This window comes from Pagrus major, chromosome 6 (assembly GCF_040436345.1).
Source record: "Pagrus major chromosome 6, Pma_NU_1.0".
Lineage (NCBI taxonomy): Eukaryota > Metazoa > Chordata > Actinopteri > Spariformes > Sparidae > Pagrus > Pagrus major.
The window spans coordinates 21,998,104-22,025,913 of NC_133220.1; the positions used below are offsets into that span (position 1 = coordinate 21,998,104).

General features: G+C 40.4%; 2 protein-coding genes across 3 annotated transcripts in view; one reads left to right on the forward strand and one right to left on the reverse strand.

The window, feature by feature from the left end:
- Nucleotides 1-4,419, reverse strand: part of LOC140998909 (low-density lipoprotein receptor-related protein 1-like) — a 101,090-nt gene extending 96,671 nt beyond the window's left edge. Inside the window, exon 1 of the mRNA XM_073469326.1 lies at nucleotides 3,962-4,419. Within this exon, the coding sequence (XP_073325427.1) occupies nucleotides 3,962-4,058 (97 nt within the window). The 5' untranslated portion in view covers nucleotides 4,059-4,419. The remainder of the gene's footprint in view (nucleotides 1-3,961) is intronic.
- Nucleotides 4,420-23,508: 19,089 nt separating this feature from the next.
- LOC140997794 (RNA-binding motif, single-stranded-interacting protein 2-like) overlaps nucleotides 23,509-27,810 on the forward strand; it is a 32,451-nt gene continuing 28,149 nt past the window's right edge. For both annotated transcript variants that reach the window (XM_073467826.1, XM_073467827.1), the window contains exon 1: nucleotides 23,509-23,628. In XM_073467826.1, the coding sequence (XP_073323927.1) occupies nucleotides 23,557-23,628 (72 nt within the window). In that variant the 5' untranslated portion in view covers nucleotides 23,509-23,556. The remainder of the gene's footprint in view (nucleotides 23,629-27,810) is intronic.

A 27,810-nucleotide genomic window follows, 5' to 3' on the forward strand; every position in this document is an offset into this window, starting at 1 on the left:
ATCAGTGGGTCACAACTCTAAAGTGGGTCACAGGGCTGGTCTGACAAGCCTGGACACATATACTCAGAGCACATCAGCGATAATAGATCTCAGCTTTTGAAAGACTTTCTGCAGTTTCTTCAGGCAAAAAAAAGTATCTTCTGGCACATTTTACTGCTGCTGTTCAAAGAAATATGTTTATTTGCTTTCTATCTAAAGTTAGATGAGAAAATTGATAACACTCTCATTTCTGTCCGTTCAATGGGAAGCTAGGGCCAGGAGACCGTTAGCTTAGCTTAGCATAAAGACTGGAAACGGGGGAAACGGCTAGCTTAGCTCTGTTCACTGGCAACAAAATCTATTAACCAGTATCTCTTAGGCTCACTAATTTAGCATGATATATCTAATGTGTTTGCCTTATGGTGCTGATATTTTAATACCTCTTGGGCGGCCGTTTATAGTCTTTATGCTAAGCTAAGCTAACTGGCTACTGGCAGGGTACAAACTGAAAAAACAGGTATGAGGGTATTATCGATCCTCTCATCTAACTTAGCACGAAAGTGAGTAAGCATATTTTCTAAAGTGTCAATCTATTCAATTAAGAGATTGATACCACTCTCATATTTGTTCATTCAATAGAAAGCTGGAGCCAGGAGATAGCTAGATAACTATAGATAGATAGTTAGCTTAGCTTAGCATAAAGACTGGAAACAGAGAGAAACAGCTAGCCTAGCTCTGTTCGTTGGCAACAAACTCAAAAAACCAGTACAAAAAACTAAGTGTAGAAACCAAAATTTGTGTGTAAAGAGTGGTGAACTGAATTCTCCATTGGTTGCCATAGAGGTGCTGGTAGGCTGATTTAAATACCTTTAAAGCTTTTTGTAGTGTTTCGGCTGAGGTTAGCGTAAGAGTATTTTCAGAAATGGAGCATCCCACAGTGACCATTAGAAATGAACAGGACACTAAGATTTCACATCAGGTCTGATGCAGTTGTATTGTCTGTGTGTTAAGTCTTGAGCCGGCTGGAAATCTTCAGCAGTGTGATTTCATCACTACAGCCACATAAACCATCAATGTAATAATGTGACTGAACTTTATTTAGCCTCTGAGTTGTTTTCCTCCAGGAAAAGCTCCTGACCAAAGTACTGGATTTTATATTCGCTCAGTTATGCAGTCGTGGCTGCTTTTCAGTGTGTCATATAAGGTAATTAGGCAGAAACCAACCAACACTCTTCCAGTTATGCACTGATCTAAACCACATATCGGCAGAGCTAAATATACTCGTCCTCTATTATTTACGTCTTACTTTTGAATTGTTGCTTGTGTGACATAAGGTCAACAGCAAGGAGTACCTAACAAAAATGCCCTCAGTTGTCAGTTAACACTATATAGTGGTAACCTTTTGGTCACGTGGATGTCTTTGTGATTTGCAGTATCATGCTGGTAACAGCCAAATGCTGGGCCAGTTCTAAGGCCTCCACCAAATGTTGGAGCAGAGAAGTCCTCAGGGGAGAAGTAGCAGGGGAAGAGGAGCAGCGGAAGGTGAGGTAATTAAGAGGAAAGGAGCCTGAGTTACTTCTGTTATCGAGGATGTGTTTTAAATGTTTAATTTGAGGGAGGAAAATTGCAAAATGAGGAAACAAAATGCGGAACAGGGCATTTCAGAAAAAATAGAATGACATATAAATTGATGTCTGTGTGAAAAAAAAGAGATGTTTCAAGTGGAAATGATTCCAGCTGTCCTCTGTGACACAATTTCTCCATTTTTTAGTTTTCTATGGAAGGTGTTTACCACTTAAAGCCTCAAGGGACAGTGCTCAAGTGATCACCAGTGATCTCGTTTTGCAATGGCATTACAGTACTTGCAATGTGAATTCCTTCATTAAGGCCTTTTCCACCAGGCCCCCAATTAGCGGCGCCTTCTGAACAATTTGCGACTGTTCGTGGAGGTCCCCTCTGGGAAACAAAGAGCAGTTTAGACCCAATTAAACTCAGGGTTTGTCGGTGGCCCGGGGTCTTTGCTCTGGCTACAGTGCAGTGACAGGGAGAGAAAATCTTTAGAGGTCTAGAAAATGGAAAAAGAGGAGTTGCAGGCAAGTCTGAAAAACTTTACTGGTAACATATGTGGTTCAAAGGATCTGAAAATCAAAGAGGCAATCAAAGAGGTTAAGAAAGCAATTTAGCTACGCTTGAAAGGGGGTAACATGCACTCGAGCTTCTTATACAACAAGTGACACGTTGCTTAAGGTTTGGTAAGCTTCAAACTGTCGGTGTTACAATTACAGACATCCAGTAAAAAAAAAAATCCAAGTTATTGAGTAAATCTCACATTCAGTCTAAGCAATTACATGAGCCATGTCAACTGTGAAACGAATTTCAATAGATTTTCCTTGAGAGGCTACGTGAAGCACAGCAGCCTCTGCATCCAAGGGAGTTCTCAAGTAAAGCTAAGGTTTGGCGATCTCCTCTGCACAGGGCTGACTCATCAAATGAAGGCATTAAGAATGACGGGGAGGAAAATTTCACTAAAACAATAACAGTACGGCGAGGCAGAGACTGTTTGTTTAAACGCAGGATTTCTCAGCTGTTGCTGTAGACCGAGGAGGACGAGGAGGAGGAGGAGGAGGAGGAGGAGGAGGAGGAGGGAGAAGCTGTATGGGGATTGCAGGCTTGATCCAAGTCTATCTTCAAGGTGGTAATTTATATGGATTTTGCTCCCTAAGAACCTCACAGCACTGGATTGCCAAATGCAAAGAGATGACTTCAAAGGCTGAGGGATGCGTTTACGGCCTGACGATGAATCTCACAGAATGCAGCTCGTGGTTCGAGTCAGTCATGCGTGTTGAAGCCCTACTGGATTTAATGATACGTCAAATTTAAAACCCCGATGAACTAGTTCTCCTTATTCTTACCATGTCAAAATATTCTTTGGACTTCATCGTTCATTCGCAGGTCATACCATACCCAAGATGAATGAGAGGCAATATATCTTGGCTAAAGAAAATAAACTCACATTCTCTTTTCACCTGCAAAGAATTGAGCAAATCTGTCTGCACCAACTGCTCCTTTGATAACGCCCTTCTCCTTTCCTTTCCTTTCCTTTCCTTACCAAACAGACGAGCGCGTGAGTGGGACCGTGGGGCTTAATAGTTTCCAGAAGTTGTTCCAGTCTGCGACGGTGTGTGTGTGTGTGTGTGTCCACAACAAGGTCGTAGGGGAGCTGTGTTGAACTGCTCTCTATCTGCCTGCAGATCAACATATGACTGTTGGCATTCAGGGGTCTGATGAACATCTGAGCTACCAGATGAGGGGATCTAACTGTAAAGATCACATGTGACGAGCAAAGATGGGTCGATTGTTCCAATAAAGCATCTCTCAGAGACATGAAAACACCTTAAGAGAGAAAAAACCACACACACTTTAAATTCTCCATACGAATATGACAGTGTATCTGACTGAGGAATAGCACCACTGCTGTCATCACATCAGCACACCACTTGGGAAAGCCTGTTGGACGTGAGCTGACTGGAGCTCAGACACATTAGATACAACATCATCATCCTCATCACAGATCCTAGTCGAAAAACCAGAGTATCTGACTGCTGTGAGAAATTGAACGCATCGATCTGTAAACAAGTGGTCTGAGCAGGTACCGGGGCCTGTGCTACAGTTTCATCACTGACTGTCAGCGTCAATGTGTGAGAGCGCCTGTATCCAGAGGAGGGCAGGAGGAAACGTGCGATCTGCTGCTGCTGCTGCTGCTGCTGTGACATTGCAATATTCACATGTGGCAGTGAGAGACAGAAACAAAAGACCGCTGCAGTTTGTCTCGCTTTCATCCCCTCCACGTTGCTTCCCTCAACCGAGCCGTCAGGAGGCAGTCTGCTCTTCTTGCACGCAGGCAGACCATACAACAAATGCTGTGTGAACACACTCATGTAGTTGTTTTGTTTAAATATATATATACAAGATTCAAGCTTACCATCAATAGCCCTCCCGGGAGCGATTACTTTGAAACTGTGCAACAATCCCAAGAAAAGCAATCCTGTCGCCAACATGTTGGCCGTGGTGCGCAACATTGTAGCCTATCTTGATAGATTATTAGTCATCAATCGCCCCTTTGGTCCTGTCCAGCTGGAGGTTGCAGACAGGCGACGACGTGTAACCACCGTGCCCGGGCGATGATGCTCCTCACTGGAGAGCCGCGTTCAGGGCTGCGCAGTGAAGCTGACAGGGATGCTGCTGTCTGTCTGCCCACTCGGAGAATTATTTTTCAAGGCAAAAAAAAAAATAAAAATAAAAAAATTAATGGAAAAAAAAGCCGAGGCTTCTCCCAGCCCAGGGTTTGCTCAGGGGCTCCTTGGATGCATGGACAGCCCTGCCACAAAGGCTAGCAGGCTGAACTGAGCATCAAGCTAGCCTTGGTTTGCAGTCGAGATGAGGGGGGAGCTGGCGCCTCTAATCATGCAGTTGTCCGTCTTTTGTTCCGCCTGCCCCGGTGGAGAGAGAAGCCGCAGGAGGGAATAAAAGAAGTGGATCAAATGTTCCTCTCCTCCACCACCACCTCTGCTGCCGCTGCTGCCTCTGCTGCTGCTGCTGGCCACAGATTGAGCCTGAAGCCTGGAGCTCAGTCAGTCAGCAGGCTGAGTGACGTCGCAGCAGCAGGAGCTCTGCCGGCCCTCCCCTCTCTCACTCCAGCACCCCGACCCCAACATCCAACCATCAGAGCATCCAGCCACCCACCTCCATCACATCACAACAAACTTACTGCAACAGTGATCCGGACTGTGCCTCAGTCCCACTTTAAGTATTTAGTGCGCATGTATGTATTTATTTCTCTTTCCCAGTCATTGTTGTCTCTTTGTTTCACTTGCAAATACTTTGCAACTTTGTTGTGCTGATGCTCATTGTGGCCTGCAATGGTATGAGATATTCATGGTATTTTTGTGCTTTAGCCTCTTATAATTTCACAAAATTATAATATAATATAATCTATAGTTTCACAAAATGTTATATACAGTATATGATTTAGATACATACAGTCATACATACATACATATAAGATATAAGATATATAAATCCCATAAGAATAGAGAATCTGACATTCAAAAGTATCTGTCATTTAATGTACTTAAGTAATAGAAGCAAAAGTAAGTAGTATTAGTAGAAGTAATTATACATGTATGTAACTTATACATACTATATATTTACATGTACAGTATATACTGTATGCTATTGGATGACCAATTACATAGGATCTGATTTTTTTGTTTTGTTTTTGTTTTATTATTATTTTATTTGGTTTGTTTTTTGTTTGTTTGTTTTATCTGATTGCTGATAAAATAAATTAATTTTAAAATGTGCGACTTTGGCTCTGATTCAGCATGTAATATGCAAAGGAGTTGCTATAATTATAGTACAAAAGAACAATATTTGCCTCCAAAATAGTATAAGTAAAAGTGTAAATTAGCAGAAAATGGAAATACTCAAGCAAGAATTTGAGTAAATATATTTAGTGACATTTCATCACTGGAAATAACACACAGTAGAATTCAACACCTTAGATAAGCAAAGTTCATACCAAGGAATGCTTAAAACTGGGATACTGCTGCAACCCTGGTAATATTAGTACCGAAACAACAACAACAGCAAAAATAATGATGAATATGATAGCACCAAATAATACATAATCAAACTGACTTTGCTCAAAGTATTGTATATGATTTGTCCATTATTTGGAGTTTTCATAGGGCTATCATATCACATAAACATGTCTGCACCCCAGGAATTAACAATCCTTCTCCCCAAATTAGTAATTAGCCTCTGCTGGATCTTTTCTAAAGTTAAGTGAGATGGACCTCCGGAGCCTGGGAAATGGTTATAGAGCAAATTGTAATCAGTTTTTAATTAGACATTAGAAAGGAGAAATAATTAAAGCACTTTACAAATGAAAAGAATCAATTAATCGAATTATAAAGTTACTCACCAGATTGGTCAATAAAGAAAAGCTTTAATGAAAGATAATTATGAACGAATCGGTCTGTAAAAAAACTGATGCATTTTAGGGTTGATTTGAGTAATAAAATCAAAACAAGCATGGAAAACAATGAACACGTTTTAATTGATACAGTGGAATCATTTAATCAAGATAACATAACACCGTAATTTTCCCCAAAAGTGAAATTCACAAAATCAATTTAAGTATACAACTAGAATAGAGAAATCATTTCCTGTGTTCAAAACTAATTTAACAACATCATTTTAAAATGAAAAATAGAGGCCACACACTTAATGCAATATGCATTTCGTTTAGTCTAACCACCTGGTTCCCCATTTACTTTTCCATTTGGTGATAATATTGTAGCTAGTTTTGGATCCATTTACCTTAAATGACTTATGAATTCTTAATCGTCTCTATAATGGGAAGCAGCAACTGGATTGATGAGGCTCCTGCTTCACGGACTGTCTCCTTCCAAGGATGCAGCCTTCATGTGGCCTTCAGAGGACCGAATGTGTGAATTGTCTGAATGTATGCCTCCTCCCCAAATGAGATAAAATGTCCTCAAAGGATTCAACATTTCATCATCAGAAAACCCTGCCCCAAGTTTCAGAAGTACCAAAAAACTGGTGAACAGCATGTTAATTAATGTTGGTATATTGATAACCAAAGCCAGTCGTGTCTTTCAGATCATGGCAAAAAAGGCCACATTAGGTGAGCTCTGTTAACCCATGAGGACACCATACTGACTTTATCCATATCATTGCTTCTGTTTGTACAGTAGGTCAGATAATCAGAAAGAAACACAAGACAAAATTGACATGATTTCGGAGTAGACAGCCATGAGCTGCCTCCATGACACATGGTGTCACCCGTTTCTTTTCTCCTACCAGCAAGGAGCTTCATTGAGGACATAACAAGCAAGAGCTTCACACGGCTTTTCCAGATCCTGCATCATCCGTGCAGATGTTGTGAAGATGTGCAGATGCTGATGATCACTGGCCTCCAAATCACGAACACTGCATGTTGTTTGTTTTTCAATCTAGTATATGATCAAGTCAGCCCTGTAATATTTACACCATATTTAATATTTGCATAATGATCTAATCTTTTGTTGTTTATATATTTTCTTTGCTTTTCTCTTGTATTTTTGATACACATGATCAAACACAAGACTGGAGGGTGCAACAAAGCATTTCATGCCACAATATGTACAGATATGTAGCTACATGACAAATTTATACTTGAAACTTGAAACTTGAAACAGCGATACAACTACCACAAATTTAACACCAGGAGGTGCCATCCATGGATTTATGTCCCATCCACAGCATTTAAACCAAAAGGCTGAAGAACTATTTTATACATCAGTCTCTTGTGTTGTTAAACCAAAAACAGTTTTTTGCTGCTAACCAAGACCTATTTCTGAGGATATTATGTGATTTGTTATATGGCCATGACTGTTTGATGTGCTTTGTATGTCTATGAATATGCATCATATGTGTAACTGTTTGTTTAACCTGTGTGTAAATTGCTATAAAGGAACTGTGTAAGGATGCAAAATGACAATAAAGTTTTATTGATCGTATTGTACCCTATCGTATTGTGATGAGAAACCCCTGGCCAGGAATGTAAAACACAGCAGCGAAGGTAGCTTTTCCCTCATTATTCTAATTTGACATTGGAGACATCACACCCTCTCTAGTTTCTTGAACAATGACATGACAGTTTATGGATTCTTTTACTACCGCTATGCCGATGATATCTAATTGTACATTTTTAACTGACAAACCCCGTGTCAGTCAGATCAGACATCAGCTTTGAGGAAATAAGAGTAGATCCTTCCAACTGAACAGCTCAAAGACTGGGCTTTCTAGTTTGTACATAACAATAGATCAAACATTGAATCCCATTATTCACATACCCATTGCTGAACAGTTCTCCAAATTGGTCACAGATCCTGGTAAAAGTATGAGCTTTTCTGAACCCCACTGAACAATCTCCCATAAAAGATGCCAGAAATATTTTAACATTTTCACAAACAGGAGCTTCACCATGAACCACTACTATCACTGCAGCGGTCCACTGTTAAGATTCCTGGCAGGAGTCTCCAGACACTCCAGGCTCCCAGTGATATTTTGGATTCATCATCACTTAGCATGTACAACGTGTTTGTTGCTGCAGGGCAGGTAGAGATGAAAGTCCACTTCGGTAAATGATGACATGTGGTCATTTGTGTGCAAAGAGTAGAAACTGGTATAACGGGTTTAACTTAAGGCAATTCTTGGATGATTAGAGGAACAGAAAAGTCCACAGATACATTTTATTTCATTGAAGAGCACCCTGCAGAGCTGAACCTATTCCAATAAAGAAAATCTTTGGGACTAGAATGGTCTGAAATCTTCTGATGTTCATAGGTGTACATCAGAAATAGAACTGATAGTTCTGAAAGACGTGGCATTATGTGCAGAGACACATGTAAAGTTATAGTTATAAAAGGGAAATCATAAAATGCTTTGATTAATGTAATAGCTTTGATTATAGCTCAATATACCTTACAGTGTTAAAGTGAAATCCCATCCCATACATGTAATGATGTAACCATGGATCTCAATGTACAACATTGTTGGATCCTCATCCAACAAAATGATGTCATTCCACATATATTGTTTGTTGACACATACAGCTGAAGTGGGATTGTATTGTATACATAAGGGCCCCTGTAACTTATAATTAAACCTTTGCAAACATCTTGAAAGAAAAGGCCAGGATTACATACTGCTAGTAGTTATCACAAACAGCAGACACTTCAGACAGCAGACATCTCAGAAAAGACTGTTTTAAATTATTCTGAGATAGAATACATGCATAAATGAGATATCCTTTTTATTGTTTTGAGTTTGTCAGTTTTCTTCTCTTAAGTCATGTCAAAATTCCTAGCCTAAAGATGTGTTTTCATAAACATGAAAAATTACCAACACAGTGAGAGTATATTCAAATCAATACACTGTTACATAAAAAGTGAATGCTTAATTCAATGTGTTTACTTTTCCAAACTGACTTGTATTCCATAACTTTTTTAGAGAGATGCCAAAAAACTGTACTATGCAATCACACAGGAAATGAGATTTGAGCCATTTTCAAAACAAAACAAATGGCATTCAAAAAGAAAGGCATTTATCCAGTCCAAGTAAAATAACATTACACAAATTATGCAAGCTCACATCCTCCCAGCACTTTGTCTTATCTCTGCATCCCTCTCTATCAACAAGACAAGGACACTTGAAACAATCCCGTCGTTAAGCTAAAACCATTCACTCAAAAACGGATCAGGTGTGACTGAACTTCAACCTTTCAACACTGGCCTACTCAGACGAGTATCAAGTAATTCAAGGCTCTGTTAATGGTGGTGGTGTCAAAGTTTATTGGAAGACTTTTTAGATTTTTTTTCACATCTTGCGATTCCAGTTTGGTTTATGACTCCGAGTTACAGGACTCATTTGTGCATACCACAACTGGTGAGCGACATAGATCTTTCAGTCTTCACATACATTGGTAATTTGCTATTTCAGTGTAAAATACGCCCAGGAAACATCTTGAACAACCAATCTGAACTGGAGGCAACATGGTGGTGGGTCTGGAGTCTTCTCAGTAATTTTACTTAATAGAGATTATAATCAAATCAAATTTAATCAAGTCAAACTCATCAATCAATTTTACATCTTTAATATGTTCAAGAAAAGACAAATCAAATGTATTTTTTGGCAGATTATCCGGCACAGACAGGAGCGCATGTACATACATCATGCAGAATTGATATTCATATTATTCATCCATCAGTTCAGAGTGTTAATACCAACACTGGTTTACTGTATACAGTGACCACCACACTCACCAGGACCTGTCTTTGAAATGTTGCACAGCACTGACATCCAGTGGGTCTACAGTGCCAGTGTTACATTTCAAAGAACAATAGGTCCTTTGTGTCAGAGATTTTTTTATTTTTACAGTTTTCTTTTCTTTTCTTTTTCTTTTTTTTTAAAATATAAAATACAAGAGAAAAATTAGTTGGCCCATAATATCCAGCAAAACACTGAAAAGAGCTGTGTTGAGAAAATAATCTCAACAATCTTACCACCATTATATTAATTGAGCTCACGCTTTGCAGGGAACTTGAGGAGAAACTACTCTTTTGATAAAACGCTTTCATTTTCCCAGATGAGTCTGTAGCGCTTAACGAGGCAGACGAGACACCACTTTAAACAAACTTTGATCTGCGTTAATTCTACCAGGATTTCAGTTATTTTCCCAATCCACTCTTCATCCTTTAATGTTTGCACTGAGGTGTTTGGCAAGGCTTGAGGTGCTTATTTTAGTTTTAGTCTGACTTACATCGTGGCAGTCACACCATACTGACTTGAACCTATGAAATGTTGAGTTTCAATCCAAAAATATCCTCATACCAAAGGCTTTTGCGCAATCCAAACTTAACTAAAAACAGACATTCAGTGGAGGGAAAGGGAAAGACACAACTACAAAGACTTTCAAAATAAATGCACAAAAAAACCTTGAACTTCTTAGACATCCTCAAACAGCCACAGGCATGCACATGTGTAATGCACGCAGACACGTTTTACACAATTCTGTGGTCAGCTCGAAGCAGTGTGGCACCATTTTTCTTTGGTATTTTGTAAGAGCAAAAAAAGTCTAAACATTACTTTTTTAGTTTCTTTTTATCTTTGTTTTCAGAGCATTTCAACCATTGAGTGAGGATTTGATTATGTTACTTGCTTTTGTCACAGGACTGATGAGTTTAATGCTTGATTTTCATCACATTTGGCATATTTTGACTGCAAACTGTGGCATTTTGAGCATTTATCAAGGTAGTTTTGAGATACAAAATTCACTCTCTTTGTCAGCATTACTGTCTCGGTTGCCAAACAAGTCCTTACAGCCCGATGGCCCTGCCTTGTCTGATATTTTTAATTTCAGCAGACAACCTTCAAATTTAGTATCATGAAGGATTAAAACACTGAACAGCACGAAGACAATTTGAAAGCTGAATAATCAGTAAGGTCAAAATGTTAGCATTTTATTTGGTTATGCTACTTTCATTATAGTCACAGGACTGACATGTAATGTCCGATTTTCATCACATTTGGCATATATTCAGCCATCCCACATGTTTGCATTTTGAGCATTTATCAGGGTAGTTGGGCCAAAAAGGAAGAAGAGAGAGAGGTCACAGACAGTGAATGAGAGGGATTACTTGCAATTAAGATGTAAATGAAATGCATCTGGATGAATTAACGTTTGTTTGTTTGTCCCACACTTCATTCTGCCCCAGTGTTCAATGTCAGTGTCTGCAATCCTTGTTGTTTTATCTCTATAAAGGTTCATAACTCCAATGCTTATCTTGAGTCTGTTGCATGATTCCTGACATTGGAGCCAACAGAACCCAGAGGGGATTAATGAATGAATCTAAGGGGTCACAGAATGACTATCAGGGTGCATGTGAAGAGTGACAGGAAACAGGGTGAGAGACGGGGGAATGACATGCAGCAAAGGGCCACAGATCAGATTTGACCGCTGGGCCACTGTACATGGAGCGCACGCTCTGCCAACCAAGCTACTTGACTGTGTGAATACACAGAACACATCACTGAGCCCGGGACCACTCAGTAACACACTGCAACTTCAACATTTCTTTGGCTCATTGAAGGGGAAATGTTGGTCTGTGTCAGGCATGGAGCAGTGTTTAACACAATCTACCAGCAGATGGAAGCATAACACAGATGACAGACACCCTGATGGAGATAGTGGGCCCTTTACAAACATCACTTTCATTTTAATCTAATTTTCAAAGGTCAGACCTCAGTCTTGTGCAAGCTAATCTAAATTCTCAGTTTTACATATTTTCAGACACAGAATATCTTTGCTTAAAAAATGTGTAAAACAATGAATGAGAGAAAGTGAAGCAATGAAAATGGACAAATTGATCTCATTATATGCAGAGTCTTCGACCGCTTTCCGCTCATGTCTCATTAAAATTCTCTATCAGGTGATAATCTCATAATGAGGATGTCAAAGGACTGTTGACGTCTATCATCTGTGGCCATCTTATGGGCTGCACACCAGCCTGGGATTCACCACCCAGGGTTGCAATTACTCTTTTTTTTTACCTCCTCTTTTTCCCTCACTTTTTACTATTACGTTACGTGTGTGTGTGTGTGTGTGTGTGTGTGTGTGTGTGAGAGAGAGAGAGAGAGAGACATGGGGAGAGTGATCTGCTCTGATGGCTCACACTGATATTTGACCCTGCAGTCATTAGAAAGTGACTCACTGATACTGTATATACACATCTTTTATTCTTCTGACATTTTGCGCAGCATTAATGCCCCACCTCATCCATCTCAGGGCAATTTTCATCTCCAGCTGTACCTCTTGTATATTGATCTGGGCCTGTGCAGCGTCATGTTGTAACATCATACTGTATCTGTTGAATGACTCATGTGTTACGCTGTAGTTTTGAGGGACAAAATTCACTCTCTTTGTCAGGATTACTGTCTCGGTTGCCAAACAAGTCATTATAGCTCAATTGCCCTGCCTTGTTTGATATTTCTAATTTCATCAGACAGCCTTCACATTATAGTATCATGATCATTAAAGTCCAAATCTGAACAATTTTGGCATTGTGCTCCTCGTCAGTCGAATGGTAATCCCCCAAATGTAGCAAGACAGCACATCAAGTTTTAAAGGTATGCTATGCAGGATTTATCTGGCTCATACAAAACGGATCTCTCTCAGGGGCAGGGGTGCTGAGCCTGAGAGGAGGGGCCAAGTTTAAATGTTGTGTTTATAAACAGTAACCAACCATCCCTGCATAATATACCTTTAAAGTAAGGTATCAATGTATCAACATTATGCTACAGGACAGCGTCTCTCACTTCCTCTTTATAAATCTCTCTGAAAAGATTGACACCGACTGAGTTACTCCTCTCCTTCTGAGATTGATTTTCACCTCAGAGGATGGAAACCCATCAGTCTTAAATATCAGAGAACCGCCCGTCATCGGTCTCCCGCTAAAAGACCTCTCCTGCTCCGCTGGTGAAGTTTCTCTTTCCAGGGCAATTTTTATTGTCGGAGTAAGTGAAAACACCATTCATCTGGTTTGTGTCATGACTGGAGCAAGTATTTCATGCGTCATTCTTTCATCCACGGCTAGGGCCCATGATGCACCACCGCCCAGTTCACTGCGGCGGTGATGGAAGCCAGGTTGGACGTCCAAAGAGAAGAAACAGGTCAGTGCTGGTGGTTCTCACACTGCGTTACTGTTAAGAGATGTGATGTTTGTAATAATCCAACCTTTCAAGTGGGCACGGTTTAAAGGATTAATATCAATACCTGGTATTTTCAGCTAAGCAGAGATAAAACTCACCTTTGTACACACACTCAGATCTGCCCATAAATCTCTAAACTGTATCATGATTTGGACCTACATCATCACTCATCTTCCACACTCCCTTCCTCCCTCCCTTCGCCGGTGCTCTCGTCCTCCCCTCCCTCGCTTCAGAGCCAGATGGATTACCTCATCAATCAAAGTTCCCAGAATCACATCCTGTGTGTGTGTGTGTGTGTGTGTGTGTGTGTGTGTGTGTGTGTGTGTGTGACCCACCAATGCAGTGTCTCCATTCAGTAAGAAAACAGTACGAGTACTTCATATTGCAGCCATTTTGTAACAAAAACGAAAAAAAAAAGGCATTTCGAGTAATTACTTTATCATTCCTCTTGTTTCATCTGCTCGTTCTGATGGAGCCACACAGGAAACTGCTCATTTTGGCCAAGCACGAAAGCCTCTTTAACGGCATTTGAGAAAATTAACAAAATGTCTGGGCGGTCTTGGGTGGTTTGACACATTATGGATGTCAAGGACAAACTAGAAGAAGTCTAAAAGCAGAATAAATGAAAACAACACGTGACGGAGGCAGAGCAAGGCATTGGCTTTTAGTTCAACAAAGACAAGTCAATTTCCAAAGATGAAAGACTAAATACATTTTTGCAAGTCTTTGTCCAACCACAAGAAGCTGAAAATAGAAAAATATAAATACATTATTTTTTAGTTTTAGAGGCTTTTCAAAACAGCAACTATATCATTTATATCATCAAAATAAAAGATAGCCTTGACCAACTCAAGAGGCATGGTGTGATTAAAATCTTAACCATTTGTTTCAATAACAATGCGTTATTAAGCGGAAAAAAACACAACTGTTAAAAGTTACTTTTTTCTCAATATAGCTATTTTTTCCTCACTCGAATTGAGGGACTAAGGACAGAGGATGTCGCTCACTGTACAGATTGTGAAGCCCAGAGGCATGATTGTGATTTTGGGCTCTATAAATAAAATGGATTTGTTTATCATGTCATCATTTATATATCATTGGATTTTAATCTTCAACAATATAAGAATAACAAAGTCAAACATGGCGCTATCAGATCTTAAAGATCTCAACCCCTCCCCTTTACTTTGACAATGTTGTACAGTCTTTGTACTTTTTTTTCTTCCTCGAAAGGAACAATTATGGAGCAGGCAATGCTGATAACACCTAAGGAATTTGAGGCATGCACAAACAGCCCTTCCCCCATCCGCCTCGCTCTCTCTCCCCTTCCCCCTGCCCTCATCCCCGTCTTTCCTTCCCTCCCACTCCATCACCAGGCTTTCCTTCTGCCTCTTTACACTCAAAATCTGTTGCTCAGATTACTTCCAGCTGGAACGCAGAGTAAATAGCCCACTCAAGAAATTCTTGAAAACTAATTAACAAAAAAGAGAAGATAAAAGACTAACAAAAAATTCTGAGGAAAGAGGAGTTTTTCCTTTCATCAGGTTCAGCAGAACTTCATGAGAATTGTGATGTTCTGATGTTGTGTCAGAATTTGTGCACCTTTTATTACAAAAACACTGTTACAACCTGTTAACCATAGCCTGGGATGGGTGCGTTTAACATGTTGAATGCTCTTGCTTGAACTTGAATCAAACAAGAGTGACTGGTAGAAAAAAAGTTTTTTTTATATAGAGGAACCTTCCACGGGATGTTCTTTCAAAGGGAGAACCCTTATAGATAGAAAGATAAAGAAAAAAGAACAGAGAAACTGCATCAGGTTGGTAATAGTCCTATAAGTCTTAATAGTTATTCAGAGAGAGCCCACATTGATCAACATCACTTTAAATGTGCACTAATTAGTTTTGGGGAAGGGATTTTAATCAGAAGAGAAAGAGAAAGATCTTTAATGCCTCACCAAACTAAATAAATAAACTCTCTTTGTTTTCATGACTGAATAAACGAACTGACCTTAAAGGACAACACAATTTCATACTGTTTTACTTTGTTTGTATTTGGCGGACCCTGCCACCTTTCTAGCTTCAAACAGTTTACAATATTAATAATGATTAATAACGTAATAATACAAACTCAAATATTTATTTGGTGTACAGTATTTCCTTAACTTAATTAAAAGGCTGTCCTCAGAGGGAAATAAGGTTCCCAGAACGCTGCTTGAAGCAAGAAAGGTGGCTTCTTAGAAGGGTCCTGCGAATATAAACAAAGTGAAACAGTATGAAATTGTGTTGTCCTGTGATAACCGTTCGTCTATTGAAAATTACTGAATTACGTTTGAATTACATTTCTTCCCCAAAACAACAGCGTATGTTGAAATAAATGGCCATTTTTCACAAGGGTATATTATGTTATGTTTTCCATGCATAAATAAGCACTTTCCAAACATAAAATCAACTCATGATGCTTGTGCTTGTTGATTGTGTTGCAATAAACTTTATAAAAGTAGGCTCTGTAGGTTCAGCCCTAATTTAAAGGTAGCGTATGCCAAGGATGGATTAAAGGGTTAAAGGTGGAGGGGTTTTGGCAGTCAGGGGTCCGATGCTTGTCTTTGCCAAGGGCCCCCAAACCTCAACCAAACTGCTTTTGTTTGGCTTGTATTGGAGCGGCGATAAAAAGAAGACAAAAGAAGAATAGGATGGAGGTTGATATCCTTACATAAGTTTACCTACTTTGCTAAATGCACGGAAATAAGGTATAACTGTCGCTGAGAGGACATACATTTATATCTCACTCGAAACACAGCACGTTCTTATCATTAGCAAGATTATAATGGAATACATACACATGCTGACATTTATTTGTTTTCTTTTTTTATGCATTCCCCTCAAGCCTTCCTCACCAAAACTTCCTCTTTCACACTCTCCGTCAGAAACACATTCCCACCGCAGGGAATGCCTGACTGATTGTCTGGCGTGTGAGGATGTGTGTGTGTGTGTGTGGTCTGTTCAGCGGACGTGTAAAAGTAACTTCTCTCACGTGAGGCAAGCACACATCCATCTGTTTGTTTGTGCTGTCCAATACACATAACTTTAGTGTTTCTAAGTTTTACTACAACACAAGGATGGAAATACACCAAAATATCCTGCCCCTGTTGAGCACAAGCACAATTACAAGTGTACTTTTTATGAGTTCAGTGTGTGCGTTTTATTGTCAAGAGTTTAATTTGAAATTCACCTTATTATTTCACTAACACTTACCACTCGGGTAAATTCAAACTATTGTTGCCGGGTGAATAGCTTATGTCTGATGATATCTATCAGGGATAAACACAAATTAAATTGAGTAAAAGTGTTTTTTTTATACTTTCAACCTGAACTAACGTGTGCTGCCTTTGGTACACAACTTTTTAAATGTTATGTTTTAAATCTGAACCTTTCCCTTTTCCTTCCATTTGCCTGCCTGTGTGTGTGTGTTCAACCCCCGTTTGTTGTCTTTCTCCCTCTGTTAGCGAGTCTGACCTTGAACCCCACACTGACGGTCTCAATGACCGAGCCCCTCACTCGCACATGAACTCCCTGAACCTTTCCACGCCATTCACATCCACTTTCCTCCACACAGGCTCCCCTTCCTCCCAAACAACAGCTCACTTTGATGACAGAGGTTCACCCCCACAGCATTGATGCTGTTGTGTGTGTCTGTGTGGGTGGGTGTGCTGGTTGTTAATGCAGGCAAAGGGTGGAAGGGTGGTATTTCCTCAACATGTGCTGTTGTCCTTAAATAGATTGTATATGGGTGGTAGTTGTAGTTGCTTTGTTGTATTTTTATCCTGAAGTTTTAAATAAAGATGAACTTTTGTTTCAGATGTAGTTTTTGATACATACAAAAACAAAAAATAGAAGAAATGTTTCACCACAGAACCGGAGCTTAACTGTAAAAAACTGTCTGTTTTATGGAATGATCTTTGACCTGTGTTTCAAAACGCTAGAATGTTTCGGCCTCACTCCTACATCGAGGTGGTAATAAATTAAACAGAAAAAAATCAGGCGGTGCACCATCTCTTCTATCCCCAATACACACCATTAGGCAGCTCAGCAACTTACACACACACATTTACAAGCACGTATAGGCACATACTCGCACAAACACACTAACAAACACGCTGCTTTCTTTACCCTCGAGGTAATAAGGCCAGAACACTTGGGATGGCGGGGGCTGGGTTACGTAGCAACGAGCCTGTTGACGTCCAAACAATGTTCGTGTCGTCAAAGTGGCTGCTTGTGCCAGACTGAGGTTCTGCTGAGTGCAACAATGTCACTGGTGTGCTCCTAGACGCAGACAGAGGAACAGCCCACAGACAGGCTGCCGCACTGAATGAAACAGACACCAACACAACGTGTCTGCAGCTAATTCGCAGAAATACTGTTCACACCGCTGTGTTTGTTGTTTTACGGCCCGTAGAGAGGGCTTGCAGTGCTCTGAACTAAATGAGCAGTCTGAGAAGAAAGATTTGGGTAAATTTGGGTAATTCTGCAACTGGAGTAGATCTTTTATGAAAGCTAATAACTGAGCCAGAGAAATGAACTTTTTACCCTAAATTATAGCCTGTATTTCTTTGAAGAAATCTGGACGGATGATGTTCAGTGTTACTTTTTGCAGGACTCATTAATCTTCTACATTATAAACCGTTCGTTTGCATTTGTTTTTAGCTTCAGGCAAACTTTAGTTTCGAGGATTGGCAAGGCTGTCCAGCTCAGCTCCATTTGAACAACACATTCTGTGGAAAAGCCCGTTCTGCTCACCAGCTGCAGAGACATCAAAGTGGACTGTGAGACTGTGGTCATCCGTCTCAACAGTCTCCTTGCTTATACAAAAGTCGCATTTGGCGTCACCTTTTAACTTGTAGCATGTTGGTGCTCCCTTGTGTGCAAGCCAAAAAAAGGATGATCCAGGCTTTTTCTTACAGGACTTTTACATACTGCACTAGTATGTAACATAATAAAATTAGAATTCCCCTTTAATTCAATCAGGCCTCATCCAATATCAAATAAAACCTATTTAAATCAGCAAGATATGAATTTTTTTTTTGGACCTTCACTAAAGGTTACTACCAGCCTATCTCGTAATGTGGAAGGGGCCCTATGTAGTTTGGAGTAGAAATTTAAACTCAGAATTTTAATATTACATAATTGAATAAACAAGCTGATCTCAGAGGAAAATAAGGTCCCCAGTACACTGTTTGAAGAGTCTGGCAAATATAAAGAAAGTAGAAAAAAAATTGTTTAGGCATAAAAAATCAGTCACCGAAGATCCTTCTCTTCTGATTACAATGTTTTCCCCAAAATTACACAGGTCACCTTTAAAGAAAGTGAGAAAAAATTCCTGGATCCGTCCCTTTATCCAGATCCGCACCAATAGTTAATGAGGTCTATTCTGGGTGGAGACCCACCCTCCGTCCAAGTTTCCAAGGAAATCTGTTTAGTAGTTTTTTTTGTTATCCTGCTGACAAAGCAACCAACCAATGTACAGGGGCGTAAACATAACCTCCTTGGCTGAGGTAATTACATTTCGAGCAGTCCATGCCACATATAAGTCGAGCATATGACTTGCAGGTTGCATAATTCTAGTTACCCCCAGATATATAGAGTAGCAGAAGTGCTTCATGGTGTGTTTAATACCCATTGCTTTGTAGTGTAACCAGTGGTGATTATTTTGAATGCCACTGCATTTCAGGCATCAGGTTTCAGCTGCCATCTGTGTTGGGACTCATCTCCCAGCCAATCACTGGCAACAGGAGAAAGTGAAAAGGCATTTAAATATAGCAGAAGAAGATAAGAAGCCAGAGTCCCCGACCAGGCAAGCGTGGATAAGATGTGAGAGGTAGCTTCAGGACACCGCTCATTCACACTCTGCTGGCAAATGTTTAGGTTTAGTACCGTGTGTGTGTGTGTGTGTGTGTGTGTGTGTGTGTCTGCTATTTAACAGCCTTCGTCTGTGACCTTCAGAGGAAACTGCAGGGCAGCGTCAGTGTGGGCACCAGATGCAGCGGTCCTGCTGCATTACACCATGACCAGTCGACATCACTGGATCATGCAGATGTTTATTTTAGACCATTTACAAGACTTTATCTGTGTAACAGGCTGTGCTTCGCTGATGGTTTCCCTTTGACTAAACCCTAAACCCAAAGTGTTTTCACTCTGTCCGATTTTATGTCTCTTGCATGAGACTGCTTGCATCAGTGTTGCGCTGCATAATTATTCACATCCAGCTAATGAAGGAAATAATGTCTTGAATGGAAGGAGAGCGGCAAGTTGGATCGTAAGAGCGTAAGACCCAAACCAAATTATATGTTTGACTTTTTATTAGCAGCTACTCCACTGCATTAGGTAGGATGAGGCGAAATCTCAGAGAAAATTGGACACCAAATCCAAGCAACAGACGTTTATTTACATTAAAGGTGCAGTATGTAAGATTGGCCACACGTCAAATTCATGCTCCAAACAAATAGGGGGCAGAATATCACCAGACAGACCGCTAACTGCTGGTAACTGTAGCTGCTATTAGCTAGTAAGCTAACCATGCAGCCAGCAGTCGTATTAGCTGACTCTGCCTGGACTGGGAGCTCAGAGTACCAGGGAAGTGTTGTTGTTGTTTACTATTACCTCTTGAGGTACAAACTGGCTATGGCCAAGCTGGTTAGTACATTAACTTTTGCATGTAGTTTTGATACTTAAGTACATTCAGTATCAGATACTTTACTTTGACTTTCACTCAAGTACTATTCTTAAGGGTGACTCTCATTTTTACCAGAGTAATATCTTAATACAATATATTTACTTTTGCCGAAATATGACTTCTTACAACACTGTTAACAACTATAGAATTGAAGAGTATTTAGCTTTTCAACAGACAGAAACTGAAAATATAGGCTGTGATTACAGACATCACAGATGTTAACCAGCTGTGTCATCTGCAGGCCAGTTGGCCCGTCACATGGTTGGCAGCCATGACGCAAACAAGAAGTTGACCTAAACTCCACAATGCTTTCTCCACACATGACCAAAATGGCTGAATACTTAAAGACATCTCTCTGAACACAAAATATTGAGCTCGATGTGTTTTTGCTGCTTGCTATAGTTTCATTTTAAAGGTACTGATGAGGTAATGACAGAAGAAGAAGTGGTCATGGTTAGGGAGAACCTTAATGATGACATAATGATGCTATTTTTCCTCTCCGAGCCAGTGTGAAGATTATAAAGGTTGAGTAAGTCTGGGACACTAATCTCATCTTTTCAATTATGTTAAGGTGCTCTCTCATTGACATTCATTTTAGAGACGTTATGTGTGATATCTTTCTTTGCAGCAATTTGCTCGAAAAAGGGCAGAATCCAGAAATGTTATGAACAGATATCTCAGAAAATTTTCTGGAGAATAAGGACCGTTTCTGATGCTCAGTCTGAATTTTGTTAATATGCAGCACATCAGGTCACATATGGACTCAATATACTTCATAGGGATTATACAAAGACACCTGATACATCTTATTTATTGTCATGTATGTGGTCCAAAAATGACCTAATTTCTATAGTATCTGGGATGACATGAACTCCAGCTTCAGTTGGATATCTTGGATATCTCTGAACATGAAATCTGAGATTCTCATGATTGGAGAGTCTCACGATGGATATCATCATATTTGGATCATATCTGGCATCACTCAGGCAACAATATATCTGGATTCTTGGAGTTTCAGCTACAGGACGCTGACAAGCAGATTCTATACACTAACTTTGTGATGTCGATATTGGCGGTCTAGAGCGAGCTCCGTGGCAAAATTAGATTCAATTAAAGGGGAATTTAAAGCATTATGAGGGAGAATGTTCATAAATCTTGTTTTATGGCACAGATAAAACGGTACAACATGAACAGGTCAAAATAGAAAGCAGAGATCTGTGATGTCATCTTTGTATTTGGAAGTGCTCCATATGCAATAAAGAGCAGCTTTAATTAAATGAATTGTCTGAACTTTTATTAATATAGATTTATAAGGTGAATTGTAATCACACACGCTTCCCCACAATTCCCCGCGCAGACCAGGATATTATTTGTAGAGCACATTTCTACAACAAGGTTTAAAGAGTGCTTAGTAATCAATACAAACAAACACAGACGGGAAGGTTACACAAGCAAAGATGAGGACAACGGCAAAAACAAAGAGGGTAAACATAGATCTGGTTGGGCTGAAAGGTGGTGGAGTTTTTATACTCTGACTTTATCACAGATAATGTGTCTGAATGCTGTCATCAGCATTTTAGCACCATAGACCTGCCCTGATTCAACAGTACTGAAGAGGAGGACTTAGAATAACATGTTAAATGACACGCAATTGTAAATTTGTAGCTTTAAATGTTGTCTTAAACCTTTAGGAATCAGTTCACAATCAATTTTTATTACTGTGAATTTTTTATGGGATCCTCCTCAAGCTCAGCTGGTTTTAATATACTTAAAAAGATGTCCACTAATTCCTGGGTTTGTTGTTCTAAGAAAAAATTCAATTTCTGAATAAGCTATCCCTATAAAGAATTACAATATGTGAATGATAGTTTATAGTAAATATAGCTATAGCCCAAAAACATATCTTATCATATACATGTATTGGATGTGGTTTAGGGTTTTTGCTGCGAAGCTCGCTTGCAAATAAAACTAATAAGGATTTCTTCACTAAAAAAAATGACACAAAGTTGCCTGCTTGTAAAACGGAAAATAAAACTGCCAATTGGAAAAAGTGAAAAGTGTTTTAATATCTCATTGAAATGCTACTTTAATAGACTAGACTTTGACTACCAATTACATAAATATACTTGTTAAGATTTTATGTTTTTTTGCTGTGTTAAAGGATAAGTTCACCCAAAATTAAAAATTCCATCATCATCAATGCCTCACGACGTCGATGGAGAGTCGGGTCAAGTCATAGTCCACAAAACATTTCTGGAGCTTTGCAGCAAAATGGTGTTGCAGCATTCTCCCAGACAACTGAAGTAGATGTGGACTTGTTTAAAAACAAAAATAAATAAAACAAAATAAAAAGATGAAATGGCTCCATACAGCTCGTCTAGAATAATCCAAGTCTTTGGGAGCCCTGAGATGCTAAATTCATGTGAAAAGACAGGATGGAGCTTGTGCACCCACTTCAGACGGGGCACGTTCTTTTGGCTGAGCAGCTACAGTGAAGATTTTGAAGGAAAAAATTTAGGAGAATGCTGCAACTCTGTTTTGTTGTGAAGCTTCAAAAATGTGTGTCGTGGACTACAAAAATTCACCTGACTTCCCATCGGCATGAAGGTGAGTAGATCATGACTCACAGTTTTTATATTTGGATGAACTTATCCTTTAAGATGGCATTTAAAAGAGACAACGCCTAGCTCTGGTGAAGTTGGCTCGGGCACTGCTTGGCGATGCCTCGGCCTGCTCAGTCATCTCCTGGATCCACACTCTTTACATATATTATAATTGGTCTCTATGCTGTCAGTGCAACTTTGATTGTGATTAAACTGTGATTTCTGTTCTGTACAAGCGATATCTATTGCATGTCTGCCCGTCCTGGGAGAGGGATCCCTCCTCTGTGGCTCTTCCTGAGTTTTTTTTTTTCCCCCTGTTAAAAGGTTTTTTTCTCTCAACATGGCAAGTTTTTCCTCACTCAAATCGAGGGTCTAAAGACAGAGGATATCGTTTCACTGTACAGTTTGTAAAAAGCCCACTGAGGCAATGTGACTGTGATTTTGGGCTACATAAATAAAACTGATTTGATCTGATTTTGAAGTTAAGTAAGGTCAAGGAGTGAGTTAAGACCGCCCCACCCCAGACCAAAAAAAAAAAGACATGGTTCACCATAACCTGATTTTTACAGGGGTTTTGTCCTCAGTCACAGTGTTCAGAAGCTCCTTTCCTCCTTATTCTTCCACACAGTCGTCCCCCCCCCCCCCCTTCCCCGGTGGGAGAAATAACAGTGGGCGGTGAATGAAGTCGACCTAATCCCCCCCCTCCCCTCTTCTCCCGTGGACCCCCCCTGGAGCCGTGTGAGGGCCCCCTGAAGTGGCCCGGGGGCCAGCGGTGGGGGCCCCTGTCCTGCCGCAGCAGCAGCACCACTCGCAGTCAAGCAGCGGGACTCCAGGCTCTCACTTCCCCAGCTGCTGACGTCAGCTGGCAGCCTGGGCTGAGCTCGCCGCTCCGGACATAGCGCCGAGAAAAATGCTGCTCTCCGTACCGCCAAGGGCAGGAATCAACCCATACAACGGCTATAACAACAGAAACAGCAAAAAGGTAAAGGCTTTCGGGATTTTCTCTCATTCTCGCCCTCTTGTTCGCCCTGCAGGGCAGCACGCCCGCGTCTGTCGCGACCAGAAAGCAGAGGCTTGTGACAGTGAGCTGCAGTGTCCTTGAAAAGCGTAACGTACTGAATTTAAGTTGAGACTTGGTGGAGTGGAAATACGGCTTAATGGAGCAGCCGGGTCCGCCGTGTGTGTGTGCGTGTGTGTGTGCGTGTGTGTGTGTAGGTGGGAGATTTTACTGCCGCTCGGTCCTGTCATGTTGTCCGCCTGCTGCTTTTTTATTTCGTAGTATTTGTGCGTGTGTAGCAGCGCAGTGAGGATGTCGATACGGCTCTGCTCACTCATTTGGAGAAGTCGATGGTGGAAGAGCAACTTTTGCGGGCAGTAGTGGGGCTGTCGTGCCGCGCCGTGCCGTGCCGTGTCGGGATAGCTTGGATGTGTTTGTGGAAGTGGGGGTAGGGTGAGAGAGGCAGAGCTCAGGGAAACATGGGACAAAATGAATCCCGCTTCTCCGTCAGACTCTCGTATCTGCTGCTAAAATCAGCTCGTCGTTGTCTCCGCTGCCGCCTAAGTTTGCAAAGTTTTTTTTTTTCTTTCTTTTTTCTTTTTTTTCTTTTTCTTTTCCTCGTTTCCCATCTGAAAGCGGAATATGCCCCACCCCTCGAAAAATCCCACCAGACCATGATGACTACATTCCCAGAATTATGAATCGCGCTCTCGTGGTTGACATTGTCACCTTTTTTACCCAACATGTGAGAGATGGAGACTCACACAGAACACAGATTTTAAAGCGTCAGGAAACACATTGAATATCCAAATGAGAAAATTGCCTTAAAGCTAAATCATAAAGGTCACTGATGAGCTGCCTTCTGCTTCCTAAAATCCTTTTTTTTTTTTTATTGTTGCATGTATCATGTGTCATCTCTCTGTGGGCCATAATGGCTGAAGTGATGGTTAAAGGCTGTTTCATTATACATGGAGATATTAGGTTGTGATTGCACAGCAGCTCCTCCTGTCCGTCCTCCTGCAGGGCTGCTCTGCGCTCCTGATCTCTAAACGGCATTGTGAAAATGTATATTGACATATTGTCTTTCTGCGATCTCGGGCACCGCCTGGCTGCTCATCCTCCCACATCTGATGTCAACACCAGTGTCTGCCTGAGGAAAACAGCAGGGGATTGTTTGTTTTACACTCACACTCACACTCACCCAATTTGCAGTTTATTTTACTGTCCTCACATTGCATCTGTACTGAATATACATGTATTAGTAGGTTGGACCTCATGGTGTTGCGATAAGGAGACTGTTAGACGAACAGTTGCTTCCTGAACTATCAAAGCAAACCTTTTGTCAGCTCACCAGGGACCAATAGAAAATGTTGAATGTCACTTTTTTTAAAGGAAGTTCACTGGATGAGCGACCAGGACAGAAGACTTGTGTGTGTCAGCACTCGTGGTTTTAATTTGGTCCCTGTCATCACTGACCTGATGGATAATAAATGTATAATATCATGTGGAGAAAGTGGCCATTAACTGTTTGATGAAGACGCAGTGATTCTATGTTTTGATAAGATTCGTAAAACAGCATCATTATGCCCAGTCTTTGTTAGATGGAGCTTCGGAAATGTAAGGATTAGTTGTTTGGTATATGAGAATACATCTTTGTGCTTTGGACTGATTGCCAGGCGAGCCATGTGGGAATCGTGACACGTGTTTTTGTCTTAGTTGATTACCGTTGAATAATCAAGAATATAATAGTCAGAAAAATAAATAAAGAAGGTAATTGTTGGTTACGTCATGAATGAGGCCTGGGTTACTGATTTTTCAGAAGTTGAGCAAATTAAAGAAAAAGTTAGATGAGAAGATTGATGAAACTATCGGTACTGTACGCTGGATATGAAGCCACAGCCAGCAGCTGGCTAATTTTAGCTTAGCATTGAGACTGTCGGAAAAAGTTAGCCTTGCTCTGTCCAAAGCAGGAGGCCCCCAGGAGGAGCGCCAGTCTTTGAAGCTTGCTTGAAGTTTTCATAGTGGCCAAACTGTGTAATTACATCGTCACAGGATGAACTGGGACCAGAAAGACTTTTACCCATATGCTAACAGTGTGAAACAAGCGTCTGTAAAACAATGGATACAACACGACCTCACGCAAAATGACTCGTTTGACTGTCATCATTTGTCACAATTTACCGCTGTGGGTCATGTAGGCGCCAGGTTTTGAAAAGCAGTCCACGGGTCTGGCATTGCACTTCTTTAACACTGTTGGGCTCATTATGGACGGTTTAAACCAATGATCAGAATCAATACAGCAGAACCAGAGATATCGTCTTTTCTCACACGCAATTTTCACATTACCCACAATGCAACTTAGCCACTGAGTGACATCACTGGGGGTAATTTATCAAATTACATGCAGCTTCCTTCGGAGCCACAAAAGGCTTTATACTACCTTAATACTACTTTTTTTTTTTTTTACATATGCAGTAGCACTCCCCAAGAACTATAAACTGTGATTTTTCGAGTTTGATAATTTGTCATCTGAACAGACTGATTAAAAAAAGAAATGATGAACTGATATAGTTGAACGGTTATTATAAAGTAAGATAAACTTTATTGATGCCCGGCAGAGCGCAGGGGAGTCACGTGTCACAGTAGCAGAACTTTGATTTAAAAAACTAAAAACTACAATATATTCAGGGAAAAGAGGGTGCTGTAAATACTGTAAAGCCCTTTGACTTGACTATATGAATTTGGAACATCTACTACATAAAAATAGAGCATGATACAATTAAAAAGGTATCAAAGAAAGGATGTAAAAGACAGTGAAGTCTTGTCCAACCTTCTTTATTCAGTGGAGCGAAAGTTCACGGCAATGTCACGGTCCTGTGTTGTGATTCCCGACATTCCCTCTTCCCACCTGCACCTCCTCCACATTCTTTTTATCTCTCCTGCCATACCTGAGATGCACGAGTACACAAAATAAATGTCTAATCGCAAAATAAACACGCAGAGGGGTGAGAAAAGCGTTCTTTGTGTGTCGTGCGGTGATCAGCGAGCCTGACGTCTCAGAGGTGTTTGGTTTCTGTTGTGCTTTAAGCCAGCTGCTCCTCCCCTGACTCAGCACCTCATTTCCTCCCTCAAATAAATAGAATTAATGTCCTCAAATCAAATTTGGTCGGTTTCCGTGTAAAGCTTCCTGGATGGAAAAATAACAGGAGGCGGCTTGTCGCCTCCTTAAGGTATCAAGCGACCTCTCTCAGTGCCTCGTCGAACGGCTCGTTTTGGTTCTTGTCAATCAGATTTTTGTTCTCTTTTTGGCGGGAGTCCTTTTCAACAGATGTCAACTTACTTTTGTGATTTAAGGAACTGGGTGCTCTGTACGATGAAAACACAAGTAGATATGCAAAGAAATGTAAGAAAAACATCAACCAGAGCATCATATTGCCAGAGTTCATTAAAAAGGAGAGTCAGACACGGCAGAATAGCACATGTGAAGTCTTCCATGCTTCTCTAGATGAGTGATTTCACACTTTCACTTTCCTCGAGTTTACTGTCAACACTGTTTCCTAATTCGTGTCTCGTGTTAGGGCTGAATGATTTGACCAAAACCTCATACACCAATAAAGGGAATTTCATACCCAGACCAGAATGGCACTCAGTACAGTGCATACCTCCACTGTGACCCAACAGTCACGTCAATTCAATCAAGCCTAATCCATTATCTTTAAAAATAATTTAAACTCACCAGATCTAGGATCCACATCAAATTGTACTCACTCAAAGATACCAGACACCTAAATACGATTGATTTTTTTCATCAACATCCATGCATTATTCCCTGAGAAATTTACTGAAATGTCAAAAAATGCCCTTTCTCGCAATGTTAAAGAAAGTGAGAGAAAAGTCCTGGATCCATCCCTTCATCCAGAGCTGCAAGAAAATTTAATGTGGTCTATTCTGGGCCGAGACCCATCCTCCATCCAAGTTTCATGGAAATCAGTTCAGAAGTTTTTGTGTAATCCTGCTGAGAAACCAACCAACAAACAAACAAACAAACAAACGGACACAGGTGAAAACAGGTCAATGTTAAAAGGTTAAATATCACAATTGAGCACATTTTCCTTAAATTCAATGAAAGAATATCTTATATAAAATGACCACATGGAAAGGCCCATT